At 36.8% G+C, this 14,864-nt stretch overlaps 1 protein-coding gene across 1 annotated transcript in view; it reads right to left on the bottom strand.

The window, feature by feature from the left end:
- Positions 1-513: 513 nt before the first annotated feature.
- Positions 514-14,864, bottom strand: part of RAD21 (RAD21 cohesin complex component) — a 29,476-nt gene continuing 15,125 nt past the window's right edge. Inside the window, exons 5-14 of the mRNA XM_024572134.2 lie at positions 13,855-13,961; positions 12,957-13,163; positions 12,429-12,554; positions 11,732-11,854; positions 9,719-9,942; positions 8,433-8,592; positions 7,851-7,999; positions 4,487-4,636; positions 2,943-3,026; positions 514-2,223 (exon numbers count right to left, since the gene is read on the bottom strand). Coding sequence (XP_024427902.1) covers positions 2,032-2,223; positions 2,943-3,026; positions 4,487-4,636; positions 7,851-7,999; positions 8,433-8,592; positions 9,719-9,942; positions 11,732-11,854; positions 12,429-12,554; positions 12,957-13,163; positions 13,855-13,961 — 1,522 coding nt within the window. The 3' untranslated portion in view covers positions 514-2,031. The remainder of the gene's footprint in view (positions 2,224-2,942; positions 3,027-4,486; positions 4,637-7,850; positions 8,000-8,432; positions 8,593-9,718; positions 9,943-11,731; positions 11,855-12,428; positions 12,555-12,956; positions 13,164-13,854; positions 13,962-14,864) is intronic.

Genomic DNA, 14,864 nt, shown 5'->3' with positions numbered 1-14,864 from the left:
AGTGAAAGAGGGAGAGAGGGGGGAAAGGTACAGAGAATAAGTAGCATAAATGGTAGGTAGAAAATAGATAGGGGGAGGTTAAGAATAGTATAGGGAATGTAGAAGCCAAAACTTATATGTATGACCCATGGACATGAACTACAGGGGGGAAATGTGGGTGGGAGGGGGTGTGCAGGGTGGATGGGAATAAAGGGGGGAGAAATGGGACAACTGTAAGAGCATAATCAGTAAAATATTTTTTAGAAAGCTGGGGGGTGGGGAAGACTCTAAGACAACTGGGGGTGGGACAAGCCACAGGCCTGAGTGCAAAAGCAGTATATTCCGTTACTGAAAGCTCTGGCTTTTAGTTGGCTTTTAGTAGGCTTTTCAGATGGACCCAGGAAGTCTCCAAGACATGCGTATTGGCTGAGTTTGTTTAAGGCCCCAGGGTACACACCCACAGGTGTGGCATCATTTGTATGCGCTGTGTTTTCCAGGGCGGCACCTCCAACTGAATGACCAATACTCCAACAATTTACAGCTTGTAACACAACTTTTATTAGAAAAGTTATACATAACATAGCATCAACTATTTTCAGGAACAATATTAAACCCAATAAGCAACAAAAACCAGACTAACAAAATGTGTAACAAGGAACTAATGACTTTTCTATAATCAAACATTCAATTATCTACAATGTCTTTTTACAAAGGGAGAAAAATGGTTTTACAGGCACATTATTTTGAAAATAAAGCTGCAATAGCAATTTTATACAATTACCATTCTCAAGAAAATGAATCATCAAAACAGTAATTACGTGTTCACAAATTTAAAACATTTCACTTAATTTTAAATTACTGGATATACACTGAAGTCTGAGTGTCCAAAGTGATTTTTTTCCCCACAAAAGTGCCAACACTTAACGCTAGAACTTTCAGTGTATCCTTGCTCTAAAAAGTTAAGACATTTCGATAATCATAATAGTCACAAAATTTCTGGTGCTATCTGGTCTGTTAATAATAAAGCCTTTATTTGGATGTTTTTCTTCATTTAAATTATAGGGAACTGGATACAGAATTTCTGTTGCAAAGCTATTAAAGTTCCAAACACAGAGTGTGTGCAGCGTTGGAAAAAGAGGTCAGTAATAAAACTTATAATAAATATCAGAGAAGCCATTATTTTTACAGCATTGTCTGCTTAAAGGTTAGGTCAACCAGGTGTATGATTTCCCATCAGTCTGTCCTTTTAGTTGGCATAGCAATTTCTAGTTCCATGATTCAAATACTGAAATATTCAAACATCTTCTTAAAACTTTGATTTATAGCTCCTGGACAGTTATAAATGTTTAAGTTCATTCTACTCTAAAAAAGTCTATTCCTGCTCATTTTAGAGCCTCCCTAAAACAACAGATTTCAGGATAGTAAGGTTCATTAAAAAGACTCATGGAATGATTTATAAAACAGAACACTTCTAACCAAGTCCTACCGTCTTGTAGCTGAGGGGATGAGCTATAACATGATTTCCCACACCCTCTTGGTCATGATGGAATTACACTTTAAAACAGATCTCAAGGACAATCTCTGTTTAGGCACCAGGCCTGAGTACAGGGGTTACCAAGAAGATTGCCAGTGTTACTGATGAAGACAATTTCCTGCTAAGACTCACACCATAATTCTTAAAACTGTCAGGCATTTTTCCTGACACGTTTTCCTTCCCAATGGAGAGCAAAGATAAAAACCCTGACTGCTGACTGCTGACTGCCACTCAACATTATTGCATGCGCCAATATTGCACACATCTGTTCTCAACTGTTAAAATAATCAGTGAGTCCTCGGGGTGCTTTTTTTCTCCATCAGAACACAATCCATACAAGCAGTTTCCCTTAAAGATGAAACTGATAAAATTAAAATACTGGAAAAAATTAAGAAAAAGGCAAAGACTTTGTACAGACAAAAATCGGGATTTTCTTAAAGGGTTTTGTGTGCCCTACACATGGGGGCAATTTGTACATCCTAGTGAAGTGAACACTAGCTACAGTGCTTGTAAGCTGCTCAAATAATGTGGAACCTTGGTCCAGGTGTTGCAATGATGTCACTGTATGGTTCTTCCTGTGTCAGCTCAATAGCTTGCTGCTTTTTAAGAACCAAGAAACTGTAGAACTTTGCTGCAGCTTGCTTTCTGTTCGTGTTTCGACATAACTCAAGCAAACTGATAGATTCAGCTCCAGTTTTAGCAAGAGCTCGCTGAAATTAAAAAAAAAAAAGGAAGAATTAAATGAATAATTTGTAAAACAAGGCGTCAATTTTGGATACTGGAAAAAGTATATTGTATATTCATTCTATTGGGGGCTGGGAGTAGACTTCTTTGAATAGCAAGAGTGATTCTCAGGTTAATCAAGGAGTTAAAGAGTATGTCACGGTATGTCTAAATTCATAAATCTAAGGAATATTATTGACTCATTTCTTTGGATATCTAAATTGATACAACAGTAAAATCTAGCGCTTATAGTTCTTAAAATTTCCACTTAATCCAACTATCCTTTGAATCTATTTTAGGAAACTTCAAGCAACTTCCCTGGTGTGTCATATGCTCAAGATATCTCATCTATTATCTGATACTTTAAGGCTGAAGGTAAGTGACATCTGACACTACAACAATGCAACGAATGTAATGATTCAAGCACATAAATTTGCTCAACCGAGAATAAGACACAGATACACAGAAGAGCACCATACATCACCACAAATCTGCTTTGCAAGATAAGCCATGGGAGAGCACTCACCTGGATGCCTTCCAGGCTTACTCTTGGTCTAACAGTTAATGTATTAAAGAACTTTAAAATAAGTAGTTCTGGGAAATGCCTCACAAAGACAGGTTTTCTGGTTCTATGGCACATGACTACTGTTTTGGAGGAGTAACCCCACGAGCCTTTGCAGTAGACGCCAAGGCCGCGGTGGCATACCTGCAGCCCGTGAAGCATCTGCTGAGTCCTTTTGTTCCATCTTCTTTCTTCTTGATCCTGATCACCCCCTGAAGCATCTTCATCCTGAATGAAGGTGACCCCACACACACATTAAAAAGTAAGCTGATAAACTACTCTGCTGCAAAATGAAGTATTTCTCTATCTCCTGAAAGCTCTAAATTAATTTAAACCACTTCATTTTGACTAACAGAAAAATTATACTTGATGCTGCTGAAAAATCACTTAGATTTAGTATGAACTTTGAAGTCTGTCTTTCTTAAATTACAAAAGAAAGTCCTCTGTACCTGCAAGCAAACATTGGGCTGAATATGGGATTCTGTACTGGTCTAGAAAGATGTGGTCTACACAGCATGGTCCGTGGACTATTGCTGGTTGGTTATTTGGCCCCTGTTAAGATAAGGAAGGAACGTATGCTGGGATATAAATCAGCTATGCCACTAAACACACTGTTCATCTCAACTGCATATATATGTATTATTTTTCTGGAGCATGATATTCTAGATGATTTATGTTCTGGCCAATTCCTAATCTCATTTTGGAACAGTACCGAGAAGAGCCCACAAACTAGCAAAGATGAGGAAGTCATACTAGTCTGTATGTGTTTTAAAAGAAACGAGCTATAACCCATAATACAGACTTTACTTCAGCCACCCAGCTCCCAGACTATACTAGATGTATATGCCACATTCCAAAGAAGCAGAAGTAAACAGCTTTACACATAAGAGGAAGCAGGATGACTTTTAAATACTGATTCAACACTAAGTCTGAGAAAATGGCACACACTCTAACACATGGGCTAGAGTAGCTCTGGGGCTAAATTTTGACTTTAAAACAATGTATTGCTCGTATTAAATTCTAAGCACTAAGTGCCTATGAAATCTATGGCTGGCATAATGATAAATTACAAACACAAACAGATGGTAATGAAAATGTGTCTAATCCAATCCATAACCTTTACTCTTAGATGAAATTTAAAAAGCTTCAATGCTACCTGGAAGACACTTCAGTAAAGGTCTAAATAAAATATTTGACAACATCCAACAGAAGAATATATTCTAAGCCTTACATTAACCTCAAGACCTTAAATAGCACTTCTATACTTTAAAAAAGGAAGTCATCCCAGCCTTTACTCAATCTATTTTAGTAAAGTCACACCCCACTCCAGTCTAATGAAAACAAAACCCATGTGTGAAGAATGTTTGATTATCTGATTTCCAGGCCAGAGGTAAGAACTGATTACTGACCATAACATAATAAAAGCAGCTACAAACCATTTAGAAGTCAAGGGAAAAAAAATAAGTGAAGCCATGTCCTTCCAAAGCCACTGAGTTACACACAGCATGAAATTTGATGTTCCCAATGATACTAGATTACTAAGCATTTGGTTAAGTTTTGCTCATGCTTGAACATTTTTTCATTACTCTGAAGCTCAGCATTAATGAACTGACTTCCAATATGAAAAGAGAGCTGGGGAGAAGGTTTGCTAACGGTGCAAAGGTAATTTATTCCAAATGTTACTTTACCTCTTCCTCTTCATCATCTTCTTTCTCCTTCTCTTTCTCCTTCTCTTTTTCTGGTAGAAGATCTAACTCTGGGATTAACTGACAGATATTTGGAGGCTCTTCTGGGGGCAGCTCTACAGGAGGTATTTCCATCTGCTCTACCTGCTGAGGCTTAAAGCAAGAAAAATAAGGCAATTTAAGACGCACATTTTAAGGGTAGTTTCTTTTAAATATGCAAGTACATAGTTGCTAAAGTTTCCAAAATGAGAAGAAATACTGCGGTCATATGACCTCACAATCAAAAACTGATGAACAGGGTGAGGCAAAAGTAGGTTTAAAGTTGTCAGTATGAAGCATAATACAATAATTAAATAATAATCCAAGAATAAGCTGTTTTACATACAACTGTAAACCTACAACATTGAAGTATTGCAGTTCACAAAAGAAGTAAATCCACTATCTTATCCTAAGAAATGTGTTTACACTTACTTTTTAGGAGTCAAATACTTAAACGTCTCTGAGAACTTTGCAAATAGAACAACTATAAATGATAAAAATCCCCAAACTTTCTGTAGTACCATTTTAGAAAAACACACAACCACCCGCTGACTCCCGGGCAGGGCGGAAAAGCTGTGCCATCCATTACCGCATGAAAGTCACCACTACTGCCTCAAGACCATCACAGCTAAGCTCGGGCTCGAAATGAGAGCCCTGAAGCTCTTGTGGCAACTAATGGGAATGAAGAGACTATTTTGGGGTCCATCTCTTTAATTTCCTTCCTCTCAGGCTTAAATATTAACAGTTGACAACATTAAAAATAACAACCTTTAACAAGCTCAACAAATGGTAAGGAACAATTACCAGGAGAGTGGTACCTGTCCCCATTCTCATTCCTGAGCTCATAGAGAAGAAATACGCGCTTTTTCAACAACTTCCTACCACCAGAGGGCACAGAATATTCTGCCAATACCTCTTGATGGAGGCTGTACCAAGAACCCACAGGCTGTTACGAGAGAGCCTCCTTTTGCTCAATCATTTATTCTATTGACTTAAGGTTGAGAAGTCCTAAACTGGACTTAACTTCCTTTATACTTATTTTAGCTTTTTTACCTTTAGTGTACTTAATGGTAGACAGTCTTAATGAAATAATCAGATGTTTACATTTTTTCAGCAATCTGAAAAGTATACTCTGATTAATTATCAAGATAGCCTAAAACTCCCTAGTACTGGAGATAGGCAGGAAATGTTTGCTAAACATTAAACGAGAACCTGGGACAGAATAGAGAGACTAAGAGGAATGAACCCACACATACACAGTAAATTAATTTACAATAAAGAAGCCAAGAATATGCAGTGGGGAAAAGACAGTCTCTTCAAAAAAACTGGATCCCTAATCTCCTATACCAAACACTAAAATGGAATCACTAAAGACTCTGAATGTTAAGACCTGAAACCATAAAACTCCCTTCTCACAAGAAATTATAAATGGGAAGCTCCTTGGCATTGATCTTGGTGATGATTTTTTGGATCTGCTATCAAAAGAGAGACTATATCAACTAAGAAGCTTCTGCATAGAATACCATCAATAAAATGAAAAGGCAGCCTACAGAATGAAGAAAATATTTGCAATGCACATATATATTTTTAAATATTAACCCCTTATCAGAAAAAGAACTTTCATAACAAGTAAAAAATAAATAAACCTGATTAAAAATGGGCAGAGGATTTTCCCAAAGATATACGGGTGGCAAACGGGTACATAAAAAGATGCTCAGCGTCACTAATAATCACGGAAAGGCAAATCAAAGCCACAATGAGCCATCACCTTCACAACTGTTAGAATGGCTGTTATCAGAGACAAGAAATAAGTGTTGACAACAATGTGAAGAAAAGGGAGCCCGTGTGCACTATTGGTGGAATGTACACTGGAACAACCAGAACGGAAAATGGTATGGAGATTCCTCAAAAAAATAAAAAACAGAACTACCATACGATCCACCAATTCCACTGGAGAGGATTTATTTGAGGGAAACAAATCTACCTCAAAAAAATATAGGCACCCTGATGTTCACTGCAACATTATACACCACAGCCAAGATGTGGAAAGAACCTAAATGTCTGTCAATGAATGAAGACGTGATATACATATGCAATGGAACATCATTCAACCATGAGAAGGAAGGAAACCACGCCATCTGCAACATCATGGATGGACCTTGAGGCTTTACGCTAAATGAGGGGAGTCAGGCAAAGCAAGACGAGCACTGTGATACTGCTTGTACGCGGACTCTAAAAACTGAAGACAGTGGTGGTTACGGGGGATTGGGAAGTGGGGAGATACTGGTCAGAATATAACTTGTAGTTACAAGGTGAAGTTCTGAGGATTTGATACACAATACGGTGATCACAGTTAACATTGTAATCATGTACTTGAAGTTGCAGAGAGTAGATATTACAAGTTCTCATCACAAAAATATATTTTTAACTATGTGAGGTAATAAATGCTAACTTATTGTATGTATCATTTCACTATACATATATAAAATCATGTTTTTCACCTTAAGCACAATGCTACGTTAATTATTTCTCAATAAAACAGAATGCTTAATCTTGCTCGTAAAGACTAAACAAAATAAAGTGGTCAGACACCTGGAACTAGGTAAGTGACAATCTGCGTCCCCCCCACCCCACCTGGCCTAGATAGAATGCACAAGAATCTACTCCCTTACTTTTTACAAATTTTGTATTTATTGCTTTTAAAGAGACAGAAGGAAAGAAAGATTAATTTGTTCCACTTATCTATGCATTCACTGGGTGTCCCTTCAATGTGCCCTGACCAGGGATAGAAGCCACAACCTTGGTGTTTTGGGATGATGCCTAACCAACTGATCTACCCCACCAGAGCTCTACTTGCTTATTTTTAAATGCAAAAATTCTATTTAGCAGAAAGTATGTTTCATTTTATTCACAAAATTATTTAATACATATAGAATTTAACAAGTTTAATACACTGCTTTTCTTACTTTATCTAGAATCTCAGATTCACCCTTGACTAATGTTTGAGAAAGAAAAATGAACCACAGTTAAGTTCACGGTCAAGGATGTCACCTTAGCAAAGGATGCTCACTTCACGCCACTCTGAAGCAAGACTATCCAAGACGTGTCAGAAAGACTGAAAATCCCTAGAGCATCTTCTCACTTAGGGTACACTGTGCTCATATCCTCTTGCTGCCGTTCTTCCTCTCTGACCCATTTCCTTTGCATTTTCTGTCTAAACCAAGATACTTTAAAAAAGCCTCCTTACATAACATTTCCTAGTTCTAGAGATTTAAAATGATTTTCTGAATACCCCCAAACACTGTGATGGAGAGAGGTGCGTACTTACAGGGATCACAGGCTCTGGGTCGATCTGTCCTGCTTTTCGCTTAACTCCCTGAGGGGGTGGTGGGGGCATGGCTGACTCATCCAGGGTTGTTCTGCTGGTCTCCATCACTGATTCCTGGAGGCGGCTTGGCTCTTCCAAAATGGGCTCATCTGCAGTCAGCCATATGAAGAGACTTAGGTCATTTAGTCTTAGCATTTTAGAACCATTTACTTTTTAATACTAATACACTAAAACATAGGTACTTTCTCTAACACAGAAGGCTGAATAAAATTTTACTTCCACAAAGACTACTCAAGTTATAACGTTACACTTGAAAGTGGGAGAGTGCCTTAAGGGAACAAGTCCCGCCTCCGGTCCAATGCAGGACAACCCTTTAGCAGACTATCACACAGCCAGTCACGAAACAGAAAGCTTCCTATCTAACCAGGCGATTGCACAAAATAAGAAGGCATGTATTTCCCTGTCCAAAATCTTGAATATACTCCCTTGTTCCTGGTTTCTTTTACTTTGGTAACATACAAGTAAACTTTAAGCCAAACGTTTATGGAAACTTCATCAGGGAACTATTCCAATAGGACAGACCGATAACATCACGCTGCTGATGTTGCTGTTGCTGGTCCTCTCTGGGAACCTCTGGATTTTCAAATTCTTTGAGGAATTCATCCAAATTATCAGCCTCTCCTCCTTTCCTCCTTTTTCTAAGATCTTCTGGAACTAGAGGTGTAAGACAGCGTGTAAAGAGCTATAAGGAAAATTAAGAAAAAAAAACACCTTAATTATAAAATAAATCACATTAACTAAAAACCCACCACTCATACTTGCATTTTCCCTAAGTTTTAATACAGTTGTAATCAGTGTGCATATACATTTAGCAAAATTTCTACTTAATGTTATAACATACTCACATTTCATTCCACCTTGAACTCATTTTGAATATAGGATTTCAGATTTAACTGCAGCAATTTATAAAAATTGAAAATAAATGAAATTTGCCTGAAGTTTATTTTCACATTGATACACTTAAAACTCAATCCAACTGTAATCATATCAAACAGCTTTGCATGGCGCTTTTATCACTTACCATTATATGGTAATCTTAACTATTGTTTTAACATTTTAAATGACTGCATAATGTTCCACCGAGATTACATGTATGTATACAACACACACACACACACACACACACGTATCTCACACCTGAACCATTTTTCAACATTATAAGTTTATTTAAAAAAATGTGTAAGTGTAAATAACAATGTAATGAACATCTTCACAGAAACAGTTTTCATATTTTGAATTACCTCCTTAGGAAAAATTCCTATAACAAGACCACTAAGTCAAAAAATATAAATATAAATTTTCCAAGTGAATACATGACTGTGCTTTCAAAAAATAGCAGTTTTACCATAGTCTTGGTGCTTTTAAACACTTTACATTTAGAACACGGTGAAATATAAAGTAAACTCAGTTGGTTCTATGCAATTTCAATTTTAGAAAGAGTAACAGCCTAACAGCGCTGCATCACTCATCAGATGCCTCCGAATCTTGCTTTGGAATACTCTGGATTCTAAGTGAGCAGATAGGGCCTAAGCTCATAAAGCCAGTATTCTTTATTGTGGGAAAAGTAGAACCACCACATGTTTTGGCTAGAAAGCAACATTAAAGGACTGCAGACTTGAAACACAGTACACACTAAGGCAACAAAGCTAACAGTCCATCACAGAAGGTTGAGGAGAGAGAGCTATTGGTACCATATAGTTAAAAAAAAAAATACTTCAAAGTTAAACATTATTCAAACACAGGTTTTAAAGTATTTTTAAAAATGATCAAAATGTGTAAGAAATAAAAAATTCTACCGACTGTACTACCTTCAGTAGTCTGTTATTCCACAAAGGCTGGGCAGGTAGAGAGAAGAGCTTTTCCACTCCCCCCGTCTCTTTCCACATCATCAGTTTCTTGGTGGGTGGTGCCAGGTCCAAAGTGGTAACAATGTCAGAATAATCACTAAGTTGAGCTCTAATTGTCTTACTATCCAACTCTTTGACACTATCAACAATTAGCTTCCTCTTCCTCTTGGCTTTTGTTTCTTTGACTGAAATGATAGAAGGAAGTAAGGTCACTTTCCTGAGAAGGCAGCATAAAACACACAGTGACCAGACTTGGTCTCCTCATCCCTGGCTTTTCTACAAAAGCACTAGAAAAGTTAAACCTCGTGAGAGCAGAATCTCTTTTAAATGAGGTTTCCCAAGCAACATGCAGAACAGAGGCTGGCATTCAATAGGTGCTCCACAAAAAGTTGAATAAATGAATGAATACATATTTAATAAAAAATGAGTAAAAATAATTCAAGAGCCAATACATGTTGACCCGTGTAATATTATACTGTAAATTACACAACAAATCACACTTGGGCTCAAGTTCTGCGTCACCTTATTAGTTGAATGAAAATTAACTAAGTTTATTTCATCTTGCTTACCTCTTCATTTTCTTATTTGCAATATGGCCAACCACTTATCGGGTTGTAAAATACTTTAGTAGACTGTTTGGCATAGACTGTTTTGCTCCATAGATGGACGCAATTACTATGATTTTTATTGGAAAAGTTACAATTCATACATGGCAGTTGTACAAGCAGCTTGATGAAGTGAAACAAGCCCAAACCCAGTGAGATGGGCCTGGAACTCCATCACAGACATTCACAATTATTTCTAACCCTCACTAAAACTTTGCAAAGCAGGGAACATTGTCCAGATTTCTGAAGATAACAGAAAAGCTCGTGAAACACCAAGTTCCATGAAGATAAAGATTTATTCACTGCTTCATTTTTAATTCCTCAACAGGCAGTTACATGGTATAAGCACTCTTTATAAACCAGAAGCCCAAGTCACAAATAATTCCTGATGACAAGATTTTAAGTAGAAAACCCAAAAGGTTAATCCTGTTCTATGTAAGAGTACCATATTTTGCTGTATATACCGAGCACCCACATTTTTGGCCCAAACATTCAGGAAAAAAAACTTTTGTCTTAATATTTTAATTCAGTATTTTATTTCTTTATACTTAGAAACAAAAACAGATCATCGTATTCCAGGGTATTAATTTGCATCAGATATTGTTATTCTAGAGTTACATTTTTAATGCATATGCACAAATAAAAGAATTAAAAACACTTATGTAGATACAGAATTAGTACTACCCATGTATAATGTGCATCTTTATTTTTCCCTCAAAAATTTGGGCAAAAAAGTGTGCATTATACGTGACAAAATATGGTATATCTTGAAATATAGTGTAACTGATTTCAAGTATTCTATTCCATCATACCCACATTCCATTTAGAAATTTTAAAGTTTCACACCCAAATTATGTATCTCAAATTGCCCCTTTTATTCAGAAACAGTACCCCCAATTAAATGTTTGTTATGTTTCTTACTTAATAGGCACCAAAGGAAACAGAATACTGCTTTTAGAACCTTTGATAGTTTCAGGGTTTTTTTTGTTTTTTTTTTTAAGTATTTTTAGGTTTCCCCAGATTGTAGCCCAACTATATAGAACTTTGGAAGATACATGATTAGTAAGTTTTGTATTTTACTGTAAAATGTCTTCCAATGTTTTCTAATTGTTACACATGTGACCTGCTAGCATTTTGGGAACCCCAAAAGACTAAAAAGCATATTAGCAGAAAACTTGTTCTATACTTGTTTTATTTTATAGCAACTTGTACAAATACTTGGCAGATACTCAAATTATAGTTGAATTAAATAATCTATAATAGATGACTATGACAAAGGAAAAAGAAGAAAATAGTTATCTAAAGTAGAGTAGCAGTTTAGTGGACAAGAGCCAGAACTAGGACCTTCTAAGTCAGGAAGCATGCTCACCAGTGATATCAATAGGTTCCAAAGCAAAGGCTTCCTCCTCATTTGGAACAAGTGTTGTCTGATCAGTCATAGTTGGCATTGGTTCGACAGGATCCACCGAATCAGGACTATCAGGCCCACCCACTATAAAAACAGAAATTGGTCACAAATGGCTTGAGTATTTAACATATATTCTAGAAACGGTGGGGGGTGGGAATCACTCTGAGAAACTGAAGAAAAAGCCCCCATTGGTACCCCCCAAAAAGTTTTTAGTTCTGAGGAAGTCCCTCTAGTGTTGAATCCTATTGGCCAAAAAGGGGGAGGGGCATGGGGTTAAACACCTCAGAGACTCAAGAGACTCAGAACTAGTGATCAATCATAAATACTGTTTCAAAGATTTACAGCCCTGGCTGGTGTGGCTCAGTGGACTGGGCATGGCCTGTGAACCAAAGGGCTGCCGGTTCAATTCCCAGTCAGGTCACATGCCTGGTCTGCAGGCCATGTCCCCAGTATGGGGGCGCTCAAGAGGCAACCAAACACTGTCTCCCTCTCTTTCTCCTTCTCTTCCCCTCTCTCTAAAAATGAATAAATAAAAGTCTTGGAAAAAAAAATTTACAGTTCATTAAAAGCTGGAACTTTAAGTTTGTGGTCTTCTGTATTAAATATCTTTGTGAATATCACACAACCATGCCCAACTCACTACACATGACATGCTTACTTGATACATTATCATCCTCATCCATATCATCGTGTGCAGGCTGTTCTGGCAACATAACCCCTGTCTCAGACAGCGCGGGGGGGTCATCAAAGATACCGCCATCATTATTACTGATAAGTTTGTCATCTGAAATAGGGAATGTAATGTAGTTAAAATTTGTACAAGAAATGCTAAAAGAATAATATCAATCACTGGGAAAATAAAATTATGTTAAATAGATTAAATTAAAAAATTTAAATCGACGTTCAATTTGCATCTGTTTCTCTTCAACGCAGTATACGTAAGTATAAAACAGTATGTAAAAATATTTCTTATTCCTAATTTATATTTTCTAGTTCATCTCTCAAACATAATTTTAACATAGATATCAAACACAAATACAGCAGTTTTAAGAACTAATAAAATTTAAAACCCTGAGAACTTTCACTATACTAATATATACCTGGAGAATTACTCAAGACAGAACTAGCAACTGCTGTAAGAACTGAGTATAGACATTGTTAGAATAACCACCTTGTTGTGACCTACCTAATATGCCACCATCATTTCCTTCTCCGAAATTGTCATCCTTATATTGGTCTTCATATTCTAAATGGTTAATCTTCTCGTTCAGATTGCTGGTGCTCTGTTCAGGCTCCAACAGGAGGTTGGAAGCACTAGTGCTTACTAACATGTCATCATCCTCAAAAGCGCTTCCTTCTCTCATTATCTCACGATCATCCATTCCAAAGTCACCTGAACAAATTTCAGTCATTAGATGAAAAAAGTCAGAAACATCAGTGTTACAAAAAAAAAATTAATGATTTATAATTATGTTACATTTGCTTACCGAAGTCCTGCTTATTTCTGTATGTTAAAACATCTAGTTTAAACTACATCTTTGGCATCTATAATTGACAAATGCATTCTAGGGTGTGACTAGCAAATTCAAAGGCAAAGTCCACATTTAGATTATCCTAAATATGTTAAGTAAATCTAAATACATATGCCTGTTAGGTTGCATTAACAAACTTTATAGTAATAGGTTTCATCAAGCAAAGAATTCCGCCTGCTATTAGTTTTGAATACTATTTCAAAAGGATAGGTACACAGGGCAACTGTTCCAAATAGATAGTTTAAAGGTGCACATTTCTTCAATGAAATGTTGAGACTTTTCACATAAGTCAATATATAGGTTCTATCAATGTGTTTTAGGAGCAGGAGGAAACAAAGAATGAACTCTTAAGTTTGGTGCAAAAATGAAAATGATGCTTAATATAGTGGTTGGAAGGCAAATTCTTTTCCTGAGGAAAATAAGTGAGATGAAATTTTAACTCATTCTGTCATTGTGAATGTAACATGTCCCTGGTTTTCTTTTCAAATTGCTAGCAGTGCCAAACACAATTGCAACATTATCGCTAGTGACTGGTGATGTTTCTCTTATTACCAAAATCATTTTCTTGTAGAATACTGATGTTCCCAACTTCTTCTCTCATGGTTATCTCTTCCACCCTACTCTGGTTCAGGCTGAATTGCTGGGCCACATCAATGTCACTACAAAAAAATTTCAAATACATTTTAGTAGAGTCTTATATATTTATAAGGTAAAAAAAAATCCCAATTCTCTCCATAAGAAAAAATATACATGTAACCTATCAAGATTTAGAATCCTTACTATTTAATACTAAATAAATGCAGTCCAAGAATCTGAATGATTTGAAAGTTAATTTAATTTGTATTTAAAATGTAAAGCCATCAGTGACCAGCAAGCAAAATATGCTGAAATCACTACATAAGGCAACCTGTTATGGAGAATAAACTTCAAAATGCATGGAATAGAAAGGCACGGGTTTTTATCAGGTCCCTGCAACTTAGGGGCTTTGTGAACTCTGAAGCTACTTGGCTTTTCCAAGACTCACGTCTTCCTCTAACAAACAACCTTTCATATTATTTTAAAGAGATGTATTAACCAAGTGTCATATGCAGACTTTGTATAGACCCTAACTCAAACAAGCTAGAAGGAAAAAAAAAAAGGGCCCTGTGTCAACTGGGACATTTGAATGGTGACTGCATATACATTAAGAATTACTTTTTCTCAAAGTACGATGTTATGATACATGTGTTTTAAAAACTCCTTACCTCCAAAGAAGACATACTGAGGTATTTATAGATAATTTAAGATATGTGTTATTTACTTTAAAATAATCCAGTGGGGACTGGAAGGTGAGTTGGGGAAATACGTATGAAATAAAACCAGTAATATATTGATAATTAAAGAAGCTGGCCCTGGCTGGTGTTCCTCAGTGGATTGAGAGCAGGCCTATGAACCAAAGGGTCGCTGGTTCCATCCCCAGTCATGGCACATGCCTAGGTTGTGGGCCATGTCCCCAGTAGGGTGCATGTGAGAGGCACCCACACATTGATGTTTCTCGCCCTCTCTTCCTTCCTCCCCCCTCC

The sequence above is a fragment of the Desmodus rotundus genome, chromosome 8 (assembly GCF_022682495.2).
Source record: "Desmodus rotundus isolate HL8 chromosome 8, HLdesRot8A.1, whole genome shotgun sequence".
In the NCBI taxonomy this organism is placed as follows: Eukaryota; Metazoa; Chordata; class Mammalia; order Chiroptera; family Phyllostomidae; genus Desmodus; species Desmodus rotundus.
Note: the sequence above shows the minus strand (reverse complement) of the source record. Positions and strands in the feature narration are given on the sequence as shown.